The sequence below is a fragment of the Neoarius graeffei genome, chromosome 20, assembly GCF_027579695.1.
Source record: "Neoarius graeffei isolate fNeoGra1 chromosome 20, fNeoGra1.pri, whole genome shotgun sequence".
In the NCBI taxonomy this organism is placed as follows: Eukaryota; Metazoa; Chordata; class Actinopteri; order Siluriformes; family Ariidae; genus Neoarius; species Neoarius graeffei.
The window spans coordinates 39,073,908-39,094,897 of NC_083588.1; the positions used below are offsets into that span (position 1 = coordinate 39,073,908).

The 20,990-nt window shown below is 39.6% G+C and overlaps 1 protein-coding gene across 4 annotated transcripts; it reads right to left on the reverse strand.

The window, feature by feature from the left end:
* Window positions 1-416: 416 nt before the first annotated feature.
* On the reverse strand, window positions 417-20,071 carry luc7l3 (LUC7-like 3 pre-mRNA splicing factor). 4 transcript variants are annotated; one of them, XR_009650867.1, is made up of 11 exons: window positions 19,849-20,071; window positions 15,865-15,931; window positions 15,728-15,767; window positions 15,489-15,633; window positions 15,040-15,114; window positions 12,744-12,848; window positions 12,436-12,597; window positions 5,687-6,036; window positions 5,294-5,472; window positions 1,904-2,815; window positions 417-935 (listed from the first exon to the last, which is right to left on the reverse strand). XR_009650867.1 is itself a non-coding variant. In XM_060901682.1 (11 exons), the coding sequence occupies exons 1-10, from the start codon at window positions 19,945-19,947 to the stop codon at window positions 2,652-2,654; spliced, it is 1,386 nt and encodes a 461-aa protein (XP_060757665.1). In that variant the 5' UTR covers window positions 19,948-20,071; the 3' UTR covers window positions 417-935; window positions 2,619-2,651. The 4 variants fall into 4 exon arrangements, 2 of the variants coding, with proteins under 2 accessions (XP_060757665.1, XP_060757664.1); XR_009650866.1 differs by having other exon boundaries at window positions 1,891-2,815; XM_060901682.1 differs by having other exon boundaries at window positions 2,619-2,815.
* Between the last annotated feature and the right edge of the window lie 919 nt (window positions 20,072-20,990).

Consider the following 20,990-nt stretch of genomic DNA (forward strand, 5'->3'; position numbering starts at 1 on the left):
CTTTCATGTAAGCATATTACATTGCAATACCATAAACCTACATTTGGTTGATATAGCTTACATTTTTGCTTCCCCCCCCATCCATTTCATCTTTAATTGCTTGGTTAAGTCTGAGAATCTACAAATAAATGCAGTCCAAGCCAAAATCAGGAAACCATCAAACCCCGGTTTTGAAATGGAGGAAAAATGACAAATCTGACGATAATAATAATAATAATAATAAATACACAGGGTTAAGACTATAAAGCTGCCAAAAAGATCCCATCCCCCAAGAGACTCCCCCCCCCCCCCTTTAGTGAAATGTAATTTATTGCTGATTATATGCAAGCATACAGTCAGTCAGTCTCAACTGAACAAATAGGTTACATGAATACTCGTATCTGAAAGGCTCACAGAACACAAACACCACATTGCAATGAATTCATTTGGACTTTTATTGAAGACAAATACAGCTTTTTAAAATTCAAACAAAATGAAAATCCAGTTTTTTTTCTAAACTAAAATTGATCGAACATTTGGGATATAAGCTTACAGAGAGGGAAGAAAGTTAAGCGCCAGAGAACCCATTCAGGGTCTCTGTTCAAACACTGTACATTACTCTCCAAAACTGCTCTTCAAATTCTAAAATGTGAAGTGAGACCCAACTGTGCAAAGCAAACATATTACAGATTCATTGAGTGTATATTAACAAAAATTAAATGGGCCCTTTGTGTAATTAAAGGCTTTTAAGCTCATAACAGTAAAGTATGCAGAAAAACAAATGGAGTAAAAACAAGGTCCTGTGAAACTGCTGTAAAAGGGCAACAATTTTTTTTTCCTTATATTTTTAATCCTAATTAGGCCACTACATCTGGTTCACCTTGTTTTAAGCAGCGAAGTATGCATGGCAAAAATGTGGAGGTCTTCAGGTCTTCACTCAGCTGTCCCAGCATCCCCTGACGTGCACAAATAACCAGAGAGAATCAATTAGTCGTTGAAATTCCATTTGCTCAAAGAAAAATAGTAATTTACTGTCCACAAAACAAGGAATATAAGCTTATGCATGATCTCATGGTCACTTAGCTTTAGCTTGTGTTTTTACAGTATTAGCCACAAAGACAAACAGCATTTTACAACTTTAGCTTTTAGCCAATCAGTCAACAGTACAGTGAAGACAATTTTAATTGATGTAAAGGTGCTGCAATATTCCCTCACTTTCTTCCTGACTAAATGCTTTGGACTTTGCTGTACTTTAACCAACATGACAAAATGGACTGACTTCATTTGAACAAGTGATTAGGAGAAAGCACACAAACAGAACCCTGGAACCATGGAAATATTATGGACTCAACCCCCCACCCTTTTCCCCCCGGAAGAGTAACCCGCTTGATATCCCCTCGTCTATATGGATCACCATTCTCTCTGCTGAAAAAATAAAAATAAAATAAGGGATAGTGAAGCAATGCACACTATACTGTAACTGCCAAAAAAAAAAAAAAAGGGAAAGAAAAAAAAACCCTTCTGATTACATGTTGATCAAGCTGCTTAGATCAAATTTGAATTGAAACATACTATGGAACTACTAAAGATTCAACAATCAGGTTGAAAACCAAAGTAACAAAGTCCAAAACACACAAAAGGAAAATCTGACTGATCTGAAAAGCAGGCAAGTGTGATAAACTAATAACGTCGACTCTGGGATATCAACCGGGTTCTTCTGTAAATCCCAACATTTTACTCCTCCTTTTACATGTGATTAGCATTTAAAACAAGAGAAAAAAAATCTGAAGCTCTTAACCATATTTAATAATGAAAGAAATAAGAATTATCAAAAGAAACCAAGAACATCAAGCTCTGAAACACGTTCACAGGTAACAGCATTCAAATGGATGTGGGTAGAGAAAGGAGTACCTTGGGTGAGTACCTGCACAGTTTGACAGTATCCTTGATTTTTAATTTGGCTTTTCATGGGGTCGCTCACAACACCAACGCTGTGTGAGGTATGGAAGTCAGCTGCAATAATTCATTAACCCTACACTTCCATCATCCCAATGCTATCGGCTCTCGACTTTAAGAACAGACTGCATTAAAGTGCAAGGCAAGGAAGCACACATCCATGAAACTGAAGAACAGAATCAACACTGACGGCACTTTTAATGGATTAAAAAGAGCTCCTTCTGTGAACACCTCAAAGACATTAGATAGAGCTAAAACTGCTGCGTGCTTATATATGTTGCATACATAGGCACATTGTTGTATGTTCAGTGAACGAATTAAGGAAATACCAAACTATACTCTTACTGTGAGCAAGGAGTTAACAGGTGAGGTAGTATAGGCAAAGGGGGGGAAAAAAAAGAAAGAAAAAAAATACGTAAATTTGGAAGAGAACTTGTCTAAAAAGACATATGTATGACCGATACAAAACAAGGTACCTCCAGGCATGTTTTTCAGGACTACACTGGCTTTTCCCTCTGGGTATGTTTCATTATACCTTCTTCTGTTTCAGCCTCTAGTTCCATCTTCAGTGCATACTTACGATGCACTATTAAAAAACAGGAAGAAAAATCACAGACATAACTGAAAGAAAAAGGGGGAAGGGAGGGGGAAAGAGCTAAGCTGGTCGGGGAAAGTGCACTTACCTGGAGCTGATCTGAGGTCCTATCAGATCAGTTTTAATTGGACTGTGTGTCACCTTCAGAATGGAGGTCTTCAGTGGTGCCGTTCAGCTCTGCTTTAGGAGGCTCTACCTCCATGGGCTCGGATTTTGAGGGCTCACTAGGCCGTTCATCACTTGAGCCCTTTCCACTGCCTTTTTTCTCTTCTGTATCCTTGTGCTCTGATGACAGTGGAGATACAACACGGTACTTAACAGAGCAGCACAAAACACTCAATTTACATATGAGGACTTCACAACTAGAAAAAGTAATTTAAGACAATTAAGAAATATTGCACAAGCAAGAGTGCTGTTGTGCTGAATATCAGCATGGTGGTGACGTGGCACAAGGCAGCAGGTAATCGTAACGGTACTGATATTCAGCGGAACGCCACGCTTGTGTGATATTGCTTTTATACGACAGTACTATTAATAAGAAATCATCATCATCAATTTGACACAATATGGCCAAATGTTTTGTTTAATTAAAACAAATAAAATTACATTAACAAATAACTAAATGAGATGCTTCACAAACACAACAAATCCCAAAACTTTTTGTGGTGCTACCTTTTTAAAAACATCATCGAAAGTATTTTGAGAGCAAAAATCTTCCCTTGTGGCGTTTAGACCAGGGCAGCAAAGTAAAATATGCTTGACTATCAAAGATGTCTTACAAAAATGGCGTGCTGGTGGTTCTTCACCCTTTATAAGCCTTGAATGCCCAATACGCTGCCTGATCATGCACTTGATCATGTCTGGTTCGAAATGAGAAAAGTGTCTTATTGATGGCAGGGTTGATTTCATACAGTTCAGTCTGTCAATTCTTTAAAATATAAGATGCCAATGCACATCTGAGGCTGGGATTTTACATTCGGTGACTTCTTTGGTGAGGGCTCTTTAGGCCACATTATCTGTCTGTTCATTACCAGCGAGGCCAACATGGCCTGGAATTGGAATAAAACTAACCCGCAAGTAAAAATACTCAATTTCTGTTTTGTAAAAGCTCAAGTTTTATCTAAAATACTGACAGTCATAGGGTGATTAATCTTTATTTAAAAGTGTGCCTGGAGGCACGATTTTATTTTCGCTCCGTCAAAAGAAATAATTTCCAAAGAAGCTACAGCTGTGTGTTATAATGCAATGCACAGACTGACTGACAGCCCGTAATAAGTGGTGACATACCGTCAATGTACCAAACTATCCCTTAAATTGGAATTTTATGTACTGAACGCAGACAAGCAGAGTGATGCAAAGAATGAAATATCCCAGTGCAGTTATACTTAATATTAGAATCTTGGAATACTGCCTGGACAATCAAATTAGTGGACCAGAACTAACTGTTATATAATAAAACCACATGAGCATTTCAGAACAAAGGAAAACTGCATTTACACCAACTTAACCATACATCATTCGACACACATTCACATATCCATGTAAATACCATCAATGCAGTAAAGGTAAACAAGAAGAAATTGCACACTACTTGGAATAATGATTGGTTTAGGGCTGGTTAACATCTAAAAATACCACTTAAAGTAAAGATGATGGAGAGCTAGATTTCATAACTAAATGCCTCAAACAAATGGTTTTATAATATAGCTGATGGGCCTGCATGACATGAGAAAAATCTGTGATGTGAGAATATTGTTCACTGTTGCAATGACAATATGACTTGTGTCATAAATATTGAAGCATGTATTTTAGTTATACAGTTGCTATGTCTTTCTGTTTTAACAGGTACATGCTATCACACACGAAATACGGCATCCCGATTCCGACACCGGGGAAATACACAAAGCAAAGCCTGAAGACAGACAAAAGCCCTGATGCTTGCTTGTACTTCAAGGTGGGATCTGTTGGCAAAGATACAAGTGACAAAGACGCCAATGGATAGTCTGGTTGCATGTGGTACCGCAAAATATCAACCACGAAACCCTGTTTCGATGCCAGGATTCCAGCAATCCTGTTGCTTCCCTTTTGTTTTGCTTTCAGCAACCTGTAAAAAGATAGCTCACATTTCTTATTGAATCCATATGTACAGTCAATCGCACAACAGTTCTTTCACATTTTAGATGCGTTTTTTTTATATGGTGGTACACAAACATTTCAGCCTTGTTTAGTTATGTCCACTTTCTCTTTAACTCCATGAGCTCTGAAAAAAGTGTTTTAATTTGAACCAATCTGTGCAAGTTTTCAAAGATTAGACTTGAATTACTTAGTTGTCTTGACTAATTGACACTTTTTCTGAGTTGAAACAAAGATAATCGTCAAATTGAGTTAACCTGCATTTTCAAGGCAGCAGGTAAACTTGCATTTCCAAGTTAAACCAATTGAAATGTTTTACAGTGCAAGATTATTCTGAACAGGTTTACCCATAATGTTCAAAATGAGTCTCTCAAAAAACCTTCCACAGCTTCGACGCATGGGACACAGGAGAGTTGCACTTCTACTTCTTGATGACTGGATTCCAGCAAACCGGAGTCACTTCAGTGCTCTCAGGCTCCTACTGAACCTGGTCATTTAATGACTGACTGAATCGGAGGTGTTGCTCCCACCGGTCGACATGGACCATAGTATCCCAGATTCAACAAGATAGACAACTCCAGCTTTTGACACCTTCAGAATAGGAAACATTCGGCCACGCTTTGATCTCACCTTTGTCTCTGGCAGTTTTATCCTTCTCTCGGTCTCTGTCCCTATCTCTGTCTCGACTGCGGCTGCGGTGTCGGTGGCTCTTGCGCTCAGAGCTGCGGGATCTCTTTCGTTCCCGGCTGCGTGAACGTCTCTTCCTGTCTGAGCGCTCCCTGCTGCGCCTCCTCTCACGGTCCCGGCTCCTGATCAACAAGACAATGTTACTGTAAATAAGGCATGTTGATATGAACACAATACAGTACCAACACATCACAGTATTAAGTCCCCCCCCCCATGGTCGCTGAATGAAACTGAGGTCTGACAAGTCAACCTGTCCATAAAACTGCAGTAGCGTAGTATAAAGCTAGAAAATGAGAAGTCAGAAACAGTGTGTGTCTAGATCATTAGTCTGTGTACCTGCTGCGCTTCCTGTCCCTCTCCCTGTCCCTGCTTCTGCTCCTCCTCCTGTCCCGTGATCGGCTCCTGCGGCGGTCAGAGGCCCGACTCGAGTGGCGGCTGCGCGAGTGACTCCGTTTGCTGCGCCTTTCACGCTCACGCTCTCTCTCCCGCTCGCGCTCCCGTTCCCTCTCGCGCTCCCGCTCGCGCTCCCTCTCTCGCTCCTTCTCCCGCTCCTTCTCTCGCATCTCCTCTTCTTCCTTGCGTCTCTTCTCACGCTCCTCTCTTTCACGCTCCCTGTCCTCCCTCTCCCTTTCCCTCTTCGCCCGGTCATCTCTTTCTGGGTCCTCTGAGCGTCGTCGCAGTTTTTCCTGCAGTCATAGATCAAAAAATAAATCAATAAAAACTTATGAATGAAAATAAAATCACTTCACAAAAGATGCAAAGAGACTACGGTGAATGCAAAAACACATACCAAAACAGGGGTTCTTAATGAGTCCTAGAGATCCCCTGTATTGCTCTATGAAGTCGGCAGTAGCAGAAACATCCCTGATCCAACTAACAAACTAATAATTACAGCTAGGGCTGTGCGATATATTGAATATACTCGATATATCTCCGAAAATTCTGTGTGAGATACATAAAATTATTATATCGTAACTATCGAGTATTTTATGGTCATCTTCCGACTTGCGTTTGTTTCGTGTTTGTTGCGTTCGTTTAAAACCTTTTCCGGTGTTTTTCTCCCTGTCCCTCGGGCAGTAACGTGAGAGGCTGCCTAAGGGTAAAGAAAACAATAACGTCACGCACTCGCCAACCAATCCCGGGCGACATCTCGGTGCTGAAAGGAACTTCCGGGAAGATTTTCTAGTTTCGATTGTGTTGCCAGATTGGGCGGTTTTAAGTGCGTTTTGGCGGGTTTTGAACATAATTTATTTTGGGCTGGAAAACGTCAGCAGTATCTGGCAACACTGCCGGCAGGAAGATTTCCTAGTTTCGGTTTACAGCGCTAACTCAGTTCGTGCTGCATAGGCTACCGTGTAAGCTCTGTCAATTTCAGCGACAAATTAAAAATGGAAGCGGACGAATTGGTTCCTAAAAAAACTAGTAAGGGGTCAGTCATCTGGCATTTTTTGGATATCGCGAGGAGGACGTGGAACAGCAAATGCCAATTTGTAAACTGCAAAAAAAACCTGTCATCACGAAAGGCAGCAGCACGACAAATATGTTCCATCACCTGAAAACCCATCCGGTACAGTATGAAGAGTCTCTTAAACTCCGAACTACTTGCCCACAAGCTAAACCCCCCCCCCACAAGCTAAACAAATGACCATAGCGGCCTCGTTCTCCAAAGCCACCCCATATGAGAAAACGAGTCAGAGATGGAGAGCTATAACGGATGCAATCACTAACGTCATTGCCGAAGACATGATCCCAGTTAGTATAGTGGAAAAACCAGGCTTCCAAAAATGACTAAACGCACTCGATCCCAAATATGAGTTGCCTGGTCGCAGACATTTTACAGAGAAGGCAATATCAGAATTATACACATCTGAGAGGCAGAGCCAGAAAACATTCAGTTCAAAAGTGTGCAAAGAGAGAAATTGTTTTGCAGATCTCTCTTTTCTCTCCCTCAATCTCTCTCTCTATTGTGAATATTCCACTGGTTCTCAGTAGTCAGGTTAATAGCTTGGAGATCTATTTTTTAAAATAATTTAATGAATGAGCACTTTTCTTATTTAGGCTAAATGTCGCCCAGTGTTGAGCTTGCACTTTATTGATTTGAGCTCTATATTGTATTGCCCCTTTGTTGCAATTTTCAAGATTGTTTTTGCAGTTTGTGCCACATCTTTGTTGAATAAAAATAGTCTTATTTCAATTCAATTGTGATTAAATCACTAACATGAAAATTTAAAATGTGTTGTTGAAAACCACCTGTAAAGTTAACCAAGAATGTTATTTAATCTGCAGGGATTGTAGTGAAAACAGTAAAGAGTAAAAGTTAGATTTCATGGGGTCCTTTAGAGGAGATTTAAATATACGAGATATATATCGTATATCATGAAATGGAGAAAATGTATCGGGATATTCATTTTTTCCCCATATCACACAGCCCTAATTACAGCCTTAATGAGCTGAACCAAGTGTACTGAGGATAGGGAAAACTTGTGAGGTGGTGGTGTTTACAGGAACCAATCCATCACTCTAACCACCCTAACTTATTCTCTAACCATCCAGAACTTAAGTTACAACACTCTATAATTATACTCTTAAAATATACAACAGTGTATCTTTCTGGGGCAGTACTGACTCAGCGTTCAAGAACTCAAATCCCAGGACTGCCAGACACCCACTGTTGGGCCCTTAAGAACCCTTGATTGCTCAGACTTTGCTTAGATTAAAAGTGGCTGGCGAATGAATGACCATAAACCCAAATTGCCGTAATTACCTTTCATCAGCCAGTTCCAGGAAAATCGTAACCTGCCTTAAATGTTATGAAATGTGCTGCATGACCACTCATTCAATCTGGCCAAAGTATAAAATTAATGGAGTTGCACAATAACAGCAACAATAATGACAATTAAGGTAATTAAAAAATTTAATTTGTAAATTTCTTTTACACCAGAAATCACAAGCCTAAGTTTCTTTATATTTTAGGCAAATCTAGATAAACAAATCTAAATTTAAAAAAAAAAAAAAGTCTTTAAATCAGGGTATCTGCACATTTTTCAAGTACAAATTTAAAGACTTTTAAGACCTTTTCAAGACCTCTAAATGGAAAAATTAAGACTGTACCATGGCAAAGAAAATGATAAATACGACAACTTAAAACTGTTTTCTGCAATAGTTTTTTTTACTAACTTTAAGAAGAATGCACACAATTGGTGAACAGGGTGCATCAATGGAAACTGTTAGACATGCAAACAGCTGAAGCAAAGTCGTGTGTTTTGGGCCTGCAGAACTACTGTAGCAGCAAGGAGAAGACTGGTGTTTACTGGAGAAAAGTTCTCGAATATCTTCTGCATTACAGCAGGTAACAGCATAAACCTGTTTATGCAGTCATACAATCAGAGCGTTACATTAAACACAGAAAAACAACTCACCTTTCATAACCATTATCAATATTAATCAATGTGTTGTAATAACTAAAAACTGTAAACTAATTATCAGTGCAATTGTTATATCAATGTTCATTATTCAAAAATAATCATTAATTATCTATAATCCATGAATAATTGTTTGTATTACTACTACTACTACTAATAATAATAATAATAATAATAATAACAACAACAACAACAATTTTAAAAAAATTAACTCAATTTTATAACATTTTAATAATCACTACTTATTATATTAACAATAGAGTAGCAATTATTATAATTCAGTATTATTAATTACTACTTAATTAATAAGCAGTGATTATCAAAATGTAATTTAATAATAAGTAGTAATTATCATCAACTACTAAATTATACTAATAAGTAGTGATTATTAAAATGCTATAAAATTGAATTAAGATTAGTTAAAATTATCATTTAGTAATAATAATTATTATTATTATTAGTAGTAGTAGTAGTAGTAGTAGTGATACAAACAATTATTCATAGATTATAGATAATTTGTTTTTAATAGTGAACATTGATAACAATTGAACTGAATATTTACAACAAGTATTACTAGTAGTATTATTGTTTATTATTAGTAGTATAGTTATTTTATATCAATGTTCACTATTTTTAAAAATTATCTATAATCCATGAGTATGTTTGTATTCTACCAATTACTACATTTTAATAATTTGTAATAATTTTTAATAACTTAATTTTATAACATTTAATAATCCATAGTACTTACTAATCACTAATTCATAAGTAGTAATGATTAATAATAATTACTATTACTACTAATTATTATTAGTGGTTAATATTATTCTTATTAAAAACACTGTTGTAGACGATAAGTAATAAAACAAAAACTTTTTGTACAAATTATTTATATTGTACTATATTTAGAATTATTGTATTTTCTGGAGTTCTTTCTAACTGAGTTTTGAAATAAAGGTTGCTATATATTTATATTAAACCTAGTACAATAAACAATGTTAATTATGTAAAAAAATGATGCTAATCACTATTAGTAGTAGTATTTCCTATAAGTCCCATTTTCCACCTGACTCTTGTGCGCATGCGCGAACCCCCCCCGCGTTTCACTCCGGAGCGCTTGACCTCTAACACTAATGCCGCTTTTCCACTACAAACGCGGCTGAGTCGTGCCGTGCTGAGTCGAGCTGAGCGGGGCTGTTGGAGTTGCATTTCGACTACAACCGCGCTGAACCGTGCTGGCTGGAAGTGGGTGGACACATTGGGTGGAGTTAGCGAAAGTGGGTGGACGTCACGTGATGTCGTTAAGCAGCGCAAACAGTGACATCAATGACAGTGGCGGAACAAGTCAGAGCCGGGCCGGGGGCGGGGCAAATGACCGGGCCCTTTATTAAAGCTTATCATAACATCATTTTAGGCTACAAAATGTCCGCAACTGCGGTGTTTACCAATTTCAACACTACCGGGTGCAACTATGTTATTTAGTACATCAAGTCCTTCAAACGAACATGTAACTCAGAAACAAAAAAACATTAGGATACTGTACATGGCTCATAATAAAACATCAATAGCCTATACTGCGCACATTATTTGAAGGGCATACGAATGAGCGCTCAGAGGTTGCAACGGTGACAGGAAGAGTCAGAAATAAAAGGAGGGCGGTGCAAACCTCACTGAATGCACTGTGTTTACCAATTTCAACACTACGGGGTGCAACTATGTTATTTTGTACATTAAGTCCTTCAAACGAACATGTAACTCAGAAACAAAAAACAACATTAGGTGACATACTGTACATGGCTCATAATAAAACATCAATAGCCTACTGCGCGCATTATTTGAAGGGCATACGACGAGCCTTGCGCTCCGCGAACTCGTCCACGATGCTCTGTATGTCACTGATTCAGTGAGCTTTTAAGCGGTAGTCTCACGACCCGAATAGTAAACAATAAACATGGAGGACATGGAGTCGTTAGTGTTGCTGGTCTTGGTGCTGTGGCTTGTTGTCACCGACAACACGGACAGATACTGGCAAGAGCGTATAGATGAGGCGAGGCGCATAAGGCTTCAGAAATTCTCGTAATTCGTAATTATTCTTCTTCCGGGTTTGCGGTGTTTACAGATCCCAGCGCGCTCGCGGGGCGTGTGTGGGCATGTGAGGACACGCCTCCTCACCAATCAGTGCACAGGGGAGTGTCTGCTCACGCCCCCAACCTCACTCGGCACGGCTTGGCTCGCTTCAGCCTCACTCCAAAACGGTGCGAGTTTTAGGGGCTAAGCAGGGCTGAAACGAGCTGAGTCGTGCTGGTTTTTGGTAGTCGAAACGCGAGCCGTGTCGGGCTGAAGCGAGCTGAAGCGAGCTGAAAAAGGGTAGTGGAAAAGGGCCATAACACACACACACACCTCGTGTCCGTGAAAAACCAGTTTCCCAGTCCGCCGTGTCCCCAGCGCTGCGTTATCGTCTTTAAACACATTTGTGCGATCCAGCGCTTTTTATCGCAAACGATTCTTCTTATTTTGGGGGTGTGTGTCATCCACCAACCACTTGTCGTTAAACAGACATCTTCCCATAATTATCAACGCTTTCTACCGCCTATGTAAGCTACCTGCGTATCTCTCACTCTTCACAACCACCACACCACATTTCCTCCAGTAGCCTCCTAACGTTAGTTCTTGATCTACGGAATGCACAGAACCAATGCTGCCCCCAAAAGGTACGCTGGTCACTTTTAAAATTACGGTTAAAAAAATACCCCAAACCGGATGGAGACATTTCACTCGTTCAGTCCAATATTAAATTTAATACCTCCCTTTCGAAAATTCCAGTCATTCCAAACAATTTAAGACATTTTTAGGCCTTGAAAACCAAAAGTTGTATTTAAGACTTTTTAAGGACCCGCGGGAACCCTGTAAATAGAGAACTACTACCTCCATTTCCTTCTCCTTTCTTAAGCTCTTGGCAGTCTGTAAAAAGATAGCTCCAATTTGTTGTTAAATCTATTTGTACAGTTAATCACACAACAGCTCTCCCATTTCAGATCTGCTTTTTTGTGCTTCTGAGCTGTGTTACTTCCCCCCCACTTTGACGTCATTCTCATTCCCTCTACTTTATTGCCCCCTGTTGTTTAAACAATGCAATTACAGCTATGAAGGGAAAAAAAAAACAAAAAAAAAAAAACAGATTCCACAACCTGATAACTGCGGCTCATTTTTTATTTCATAGATTCGAAGTGATCAATTTGTATCAGGCTTTGTCACAATATATTGTTACATGCCTAACCACAACAAACAGCAATTTAACCTTTGCAAAAGCCAATAATTTACAGTCCATCATGTATAACTAAGGAAGCCAAAAATCATGATTAAAATATGAACTGAGCAGTCCTGTCAAACAGGAGGTTTGCTAAATTGTCTGCAAAAGACAATTCTAATGAGATACAGAATTTAAATATATGTTTATGGCTGTCAGTGGGCTTTTATTATTTATAAACATGTGTGAAGTGAAAATCAGCATTTAATAAGCACCCATTCAAATCTCATAAGTAAATGTTTATATGCTTGCAAAACTTACAATTCAAAATGCTACAATAAGGGGGGGGGGGGTCGTTTTGGAGATTTAATTAATTTAAAAAAAAAAAAAAAAAAAAACACCCCCAGCTGACTCACCTTGAGTTCCTCCACAGTAGATTTGATTTTAGCATACCCCATATGCTGTTTGCCCATTAGATGGTCATCTACTCTGGACTGAGCATCACCCACGATGAGGAAAGCACCACACACCTCACATACCTCCATCTGCTTCTCCTGAGCAGCAAAGCTCTCAATTGTCTGCAAGTTCAAGAAAAACATGAGCGCTCTGAATCCAATGTTTAAGCATCTTGGCTAAAATTGCTGTTACACTGAACCATGGACTCCATGCCAAAACACAGAAGCCACAGATGCCAAAGCAATGCAGTCAGAGATTTAGAACTCACAGATGGTGTTGAGCTGAGCTGCTCTCTCTCCTCCTTCAGCTGTTCCACCAGCTTCATCATGCCCTGAGCTTCCTCTACACGGCCTTCTGAGCCAAGCTCTTCAATCTGAGAACACGACACGAGATCTTACACTGGATATGCAGCTCTCATGTATCGGGTTGGCTCAGTGCCAGTGTTTTGGGTTCAGTATGCTACTTGGCATGGTAGAATTATACCGAACTAGGACTGTTACCAACACAATAACATTAAATATATAAATTAAAAATATTCATACAAATCAGTTAAATTAATAGACATTTAAATCATACAACTTCTAACACTACTAAATGAGTGAAAACATTGACTTCCAGCTTCAGTCTGTGGTGTGGTGACAGGTGTAGAAAGAAGGATAAATAGGATAATTTTACAAACATCTGACTAAGGTCATTTCCGCAGCCTCATTGTTCCTTCATTCATGAATGCATTATGGCGTGACTGCAAAGTAGGCTAAGGCTACATCCACACTAATATGTATTCGTTTTAAAACAAAAATGATCTCCATCCATAACATGCCTGAAAATGCACATCACGTGACCATTCATATACACTGGGTATGCACATGCCAATATAAACAACTAATGCCTTTTGGTTCCTTCCAGGAAAGGAATCGCATGATAGGAGCTTGGTGAATCAGGGAAGGATACATCATGACTGATATGACCCAATCAGGAAGTGAATGTGGGTGTCCAAGTCATTGTTTCCCAACGTCTCCTTTTTTGACGGTCTACACTAAAACGCTACGCTGGCATTAATCAAACTAAAATGGGGCTAGCAACGTTACCAAAAGTCCCCGTTTTAGGGGCTCAAAACCCTAGGAGTCATGTGGATGCCAGGTGTAAACACAGCAAAAATTATGCATTTTAAAACTAAGACGCATTAACGTGGACGCAGCTCAAAAAGACAAACAGCAGTCTTAATGCTCTCACATTGGCTTGCTGGTCAGCTTGCCCCGTGTAACATTAGGTCGGCTAAACTTGCATTACAAGCTGGCTAGTCTGTTAGCTAGATTCAGGATGAGAAATATTGTTCCTAATAAGCTAACCATGGACGATCTTATTTTCAATTTATTCATGTGATTATGCGGACCTTCCATTCCTGGAATTCTTTGTACAAACTGATGTACATGCATCAAATGTTTCATCAGGTTAATGTATTGTCTCCTCCTGCCACACATGACCTGAGGCACTGTCTGCACAAAGGTGAAAAAGGAGATTCCACCTCTCCATTATCACTTGCCCTAAAAGCAAAATATTGCCATATCTCACTCAGAGAGCCTTGTTTCTTGACAAGTTTCAGCAATCTAATGTCAGTAGATCGTTCAGCCGTTCCCAAACTTGATTAGATAACTGGAAGCAGTGCGGCAGGTCAGTGGTCAGAGGGAGAGCTCTTCCAGTGTTAGTGTTTGACTTGCATCACACCCACGAGATGCCAGCTTAGTCTTAAAAGGCGCATTTCAAAGCACAGTAAAAAAAAAAAAAAAAAAAGCAGTGAAATACAGCAATGTTAAGTATCGAAATTTGTGAAATAATGATACCATACCATTTCAAATGTACTGGTAACAGTAAATTACTGGCAACGGTAGCAACCCTACTCATGTCACAATAATTAGTATTTTCATAAATAACTGAGGGACGGCAATGCTACCTAGAAAGTACTGTGACACCACTATTAATGTAATAAAATACATGCAAAACAAATAACATCTTGGTACTCTGACACATAGAAACTTAAAAACCAGTGTCCTTTTCAGATGAGGATGGTCACTTGCAGGACCCCTCCCCGCGGCTCCTATTACAGAGCCTTTAGACCTGAACAAACAGTTAAAGGAGTCATATTCAAGTCTTCATGTTTATTTTTGCAATAAAACTGCATTCCTGTTTTTTTTTTCCAGACCTTAAAGAGCAAGTGTGCATGTGAGTGAGTTATGGTGGTTAGTACTGTCGCCTCACAGCAAGAAGGTTCTGGGTTCAAGCCCAGTGGCCAACAGGGGCCTTTCTGTGTGGAATTTGCATGTTCTCCCCGTGTCTGTGTGGGTTTCCTCCGGGTGCTCTGGTTTCTCCCACAGTCCAAAGACATGCAGGTTAGGCTAACTGGCCACCCTACTGCTGCAATTCTGTCCAAGTCAACCAAATATAGTTTGCCTCAAGATCAGGTTTTGCAGTGACGATGACAATGCTCATCAGTGGAAGATTTAGACCTCCCTTTTTTAGCGTTTACAGAAAATGAACGGCACATTCTGTAGCTGAAGCAATCATACCTGGATGACAAGTGCCTCGATCTTCTCTGTCAGCACCTGAGCCTTCTCCTCATTCTTCCCAGACAGGGTAGGTCCCTGTGAAGCCCAAGCAAAAGTGGGCATGCATGAAGTTACACTATACAACACTATTTTTAAATGTGAAAACTGCAGTATTGAAAAGGTAATCACAGAGATTTGAGACACCATTTTGCAAGAGCAATGTCTCATTTGCTCCAAGTCACATAATGACTCAACAACATGCTACCCCCCCCCAAAAAAAAGGTCACAAAGAAGCAAAGTCTACATAAAGAATCAGAAAGCAGAGAAGTGTATTTCATGATGCAATTCTGTATCTTAATATGGATGTGTTTTCTGATTCAGGATTGAGCTTGGAATTCCTGACTGCATTTGAGGGAGCAGGAGGGATAGATAGATAAATAAATAAATAAATGGGCTATCAGTCCACATACACCAGAGTTCTGCTGGGCCTGTGACAGTGCCAATCTGGCATGACCTCTCCGGATCCGGCGCTCCACTTCAGCCAGTAAACTCTGCAGGTATCTCAGGAAGTCTCTCTCATAGCCTTCCTTCATGAACCGGGAGCTCTTCTCATACCTACCAAATACTTTACTGTGTTATTTCAAGCTTTTGTATTAAAAAAAAAAAGTCATTACAAAGTAGCCGTTAGGTACACAGGTGTTTCACTTACATTTTTCGCAAATTTTCATCATGAATCTTTTCACAAGGACCTAGGAGAAGTAGTTGTCTGGTTATACAGCTTTTGGTAACTGAATGGGAAGAACATCACCATTTCATAATACAACTTTGCATGTAATGTTTCCTTACCCAAATCCGAGCGCGTGTTGGTGAACAGTTCAGCCGGGCAAAAACCACACAAATAATATTTGCAGACCTGAAAGGAAAAGAAGGCCAAATTGAACAGTGAAAGCATTTCAAGTAAAGGACAATCAAATGCAGTTTTAAAACAAAAAAAAAGTTTAATTCTGCCTGACTAGCTTGCAATGCACAGCAAGTTCTAGACAAATGTGTAATCACCACTGAAGCTAAAACGCTAGAGTCTGATTACGTCCAGCCATGTTAGGAATTTTAGATAGATAGATAGACAGACAGACAAAAAACCTCCAAAGCCCCCTTTATTTATTATAAATATCAGCATGACAAAGAATCAGAGTTCTGGCAATTAATTATAAACCACAGTGCTGCTGATTTCCTGATTCTCAATGGTCAGAAGATACTTTTCTGTAACAGCACGGCTCTGACAAACAATACATTTACGTTAACGCACTAAGGGACTTGTACAGTGGACAGCACACAATTTGAAGTTGAAAAACGTTATTTAATTTAAAAAAAAAAAAAAAACACCACAGATATGGTGAGGTTTTTTTTGTAAAGAATGCGCAACATTTATAGAAGAAATCTTCAGTATCAGCCATTTGTAATAATCAGTACATTTTCCATCAAGCGAAATCTTCAGGATTGAGGAATCGGAGCTTAATGGTTACACAGTAACATGACAAGCTTCCTCGTTTATCTTAATAGTTTCAAAAGAGAAACAAAAGACAGACTGGTGAGGGAAAGACTGTGTATACATGCATGTCATTTATTAACAAACTGAAAATCATTAGTCTTGGCAAACTGTTGTGATAAGAGGAATAAAACCCTTCTAGACATGGGTTTATTGGAAAATAATTAACAATTGGTTGGTAACAATTTCTTTGCTTCAGGCCAGATCATTCCACCCCACTGTTGATCATCTTGCTCTAACCGCATGTCCAAACTATTTTATATCTTAGGTTTTTTTTAAACACCTATAATGCATTTGCTCTGGCCCAAATCAGCAGAGTTTGTAAACTTGGAGTGTGTTCCCCTTGGTTCAGTCCCCCCCAAATAAACAAACAAACAAAAATAATTTTTTTTAAAAATTCCAAGTGAACCAAAATGGATAACTTCAAACCACGCAAGAATGTTCACGCCACATATTTGACAGATATATCTGGGGCAAGAGCAAGAAAGTAAATACAGGAAGAAGGTCCTGTATTCTGGACTAGTGCACATTTCTGTGAGAGAAACATTGCTATGCAATTTACCATGGAGCAACGGCAGAGTTGGCATTGGCTAATAACCGTGGTAATTATGTGGGCAATATAACAAGCAAACTATGCCAGCAGAATGCCAAATGTACTTTGAAGAAACATCTTGAAAATACTATAATGCTTCACACTTTGCAAAGACGACATGCTGTCTTTAGACTACTGAGCAGAACAAGGAAGAATTAATATCAAGCATGTACAACTGCATGTGAAGTTAACATTTTACATGGAAGTGTTCTGTAAGCAAGAAACGTTAACCGTCTTCTCTTCATCTGGTTGAAGCCTAAACTTGCAGTTGGCTCGGATCACGTTCCCACCACAAATGAACCACTGCAGAGTTAATTTGGAACTAGACCAAAACCACCTTCTCTAAGGCTACGTTCAGACTGTCGGTCCAAATCTTTTTTTTTTTGCATATCCAATCTGAATCCAATCTTCCTGTTTGACTGTCCACGTACATATCTCTCAAAATGATCTGATATGAGTGACAGTCCTCACTTTTAGTTTTATTCACACTGGTTGCTATAATAAAAAAGACATTGCACCCAAAAGTAGTAGCGGTTGTTAATAAACAAAGCAAAATGAAGTAATGAAACGTGCTTATTTGCCACAAAACAATGTGGAGCCATGACACAGGTTTCATCAAAACGATGAAAGCGCATCAGAGATAGAGGACGCTTGCCTGCTCCGCTTTATTTTGTGCACCACCAAACTAGCATGTTTCCTGCATGTGCAATGTGAACGCGAACTGTACGTGCCATCAAAACACTTAAACACCCAAAATCCAATCACAGCAGTCAGACCTGAATGAATGTGCAAAAATGCCATTTGAATCATATTTCAAACCACATTTAGATTTGTAAAAATCAGACCTCATGTAATTTTTGGCTGTTCAGACTTGCTACATATAATCGGATTTCAATCACAGAAACTGAATTAGGACTGACAGTCTGAACATAACCTAAAAGGGTCTCAGTGCGGTTTTGGTCTGCACCCGAATGTGATTCCTATGTTCACACCTGCCCAAAACACAAACGGGGGAAACGAATCAGATGGCCCTTTTCCACTACCCTTTTTCAGCTCGACATGGCTCGCGTTTCGACTACCTCAGAACAGCACGACTCAGCTCGCTTCAGCCGTACTCAGCACCCAAAACTCGCACGGTTTTGGAGTGAGCCTGAAGCGAGCCAAACCGAGCCGAGTGGGGCGAGGGGCGTGAGGAGACACTCCCCTGTGCACTGATTGGTGAGGAGGAGTGTCCTCACATGCCCACACGCCCCGCGAGCACGCTGGGATCTGTAAACACCGTAAACCCGAAAGAAAAAGAATTACGAATTACGAGAATTTCTGAAGCCTTATGCGCCTTGCCTCATCTATACGCTCTTGCCAGTATCTGTTGGCGTTGTCTGTGATAACAAGCCACAGCACCAAGACCAGCAACACTAACGACTCCATGTTTATTGTTTACTATCCGGGTCGTGAGACTACCGCTTAAAAGGTCACTGATGTCACTGTTTGCGCCGCCTAACGACATCACGTGACGTCCACCCACTTCCAGCCAGCACGGTTCAGCGCGGTTGTAGTCGAAATGCAACGCCAACAGCCCCACTCAGCCGCGTTGGTAGTGGAAAAGCGGCAAGAGTCCAATTAAACCGACCAAAAAAAAAAAAGCGTAGGTGCGACAAAACCAACACCGCAGGCCAACAGGTTGCAGTTTTCCCTTCAACCTGACGGTGGCAGCACGTAGTATTAACAAAGCTCGCTAAAAACGCAAGAGCCTTTTCCCCTCCGACTACACAAGCAAATTATACGTAGACGAGAATGATCTTCAGTTGTGGCTACATTTAAGAAAAAATGCACAAAGTTAACAGGTCGATTTTAAAAGCTCTGGATACCACGAAGCTGAAAAACCTTTCGTGAATTATTGAGAACGCCCTTAAATTAAGAGGATTTGCAACCAAGTACTCAAAATGTCAAAAATAATTAAGGATTATACCAGTATGTCCAATTACTTTTGGTCCCTGAACAAGAGGATCACATGTATATCCCTACACCGTTTACCCGATTTGGAAGTAAATATCTTCGCATTGAAGCTGAAAGTCTGCACTTTGAGCTCAGGTTCATTATTTAATTTCACACAGTCATATTTACACACTCATACCGTAGATCCTGTATCGGATTAGGCTCACAGACCCCGCGGCCTAGCTGATGCTAACAGAACGTGCTGTAATCTGCGCTGTAATGCTAATGAGGATTTTAAGAACAGTGAAATTACACGGAACCTCAAATCAAATTTAGTTAAGCTGTTGTTGCTACGTTACAATTTCGCTAAACACGTTAATGCTAAATTAGCCAGCAGTATCTCAGCTTCACAATGGTCCTTGATCCGAGAGAGAAAAAAAACCCGAAAAACTACACAACATTAGGACTCAGGAAGGGCGGGACAGAGTTTACATACCGTGTTAGCTAACAACCTCAGAGCGCTCGTGTTGTTAAGGATTGTTTTCTGCGCGAAAGGCGCTTAGGCCAGCTTAAGAATGCTAACACAATGGTATAAACTCGCTGTAAGTTACAAACGACTAAAGTTAACGCTGGATAACATCACAACACAGCCATATTCTGTATTCTATTCCAAACCAACACGTTAGCAAATTAGCACAGAGGTGTTAATTAGCTGCATGAGCTAAGCTAGGTGGTTAACTGGTCCTTGACTACTCACAGTCTCGTGGTCCCAACGAACATTACAACGCTTTTCATCAGGGGCCAAGTTTCTGTCTCGGCCCATTAACTCATCGAGTAACTGGGCTGCGGAAAGCATTTTGCTCCGATGTTATTCAAAAGCAACCAGCTAAAACGTTCCGCTATTATTCGTTTACATACAGCCGTTCTCGCCAAACGTTTTCAGGATTCACTCGTCGTAACAAAATGGCAGCAGCACATTACAGTACCAACAACGGATATTTTTTTTTTCTCAAGGCACCCGAGAGGACAAACAGTGTTTAAGTGCGCCACCTGTCGGTGAGGAGGATAAGTCTGGTCGCATGATTTAAAAAAATATGATAGTATCTTTTGTCTTCCTCTATTCTTCTAGATTAATTTATATATGAATTTACTTATTGTTAATTACACAAATTATGTTTATTCATATTTTCATATATTTATAAGTGACTATTTATTACTAAGTTATGATTAAAGCACACAATTCACAATACCAATGTTTTATTTCCACCTCTTGGCGAGAAATGAAACAACAGCACAGGCTACAAGAATGAAACCTCGCTTAAAAAAAAAAAAATAATAATAATAAATAAAATCCAAAACAAAAAAAACACCATTAATCCGCTTTGCAGACAGGCTGTCTATCTTAATCATTCAAAAAATAGGCCTATCTGACACAATGAATAATGTATATAATGTTATTTAATGTAATGTAATTTATTGTTATTTTTTAGCCTAAGAACGCCTGGTCTCGTGAAGCTAAACAGGGTTGGGCCTGGTTAGTACTTGAATGGAAGACCGCCTGGGAATACCAGGTGCTGTAAGCTCCCCCCCCCCCCCCCCCCCCCCCCCATCATGCATTTTTCCTCACCGAATAATTGTTTATTCTCAAATATTATATTACTACTATAAAGTCAGATTAATAGAGCACGATGGCATCTAGACTGAAGGTAGATGAGATCTGAAGCCTCCGTATTCATTTTGCAAGTTGTCAGGCATGCAGTATTTGATGTCTTTATGGTATATCATGGCTAAGTGATATTTCAGTACTGATTTTGTTGGTATCTGCAGATGGGGATAAACAGTGGATCTGTTTTGGTGTGGATGTGGGAGGCATTTTACTGCCATGGTTTGGGTCCACTT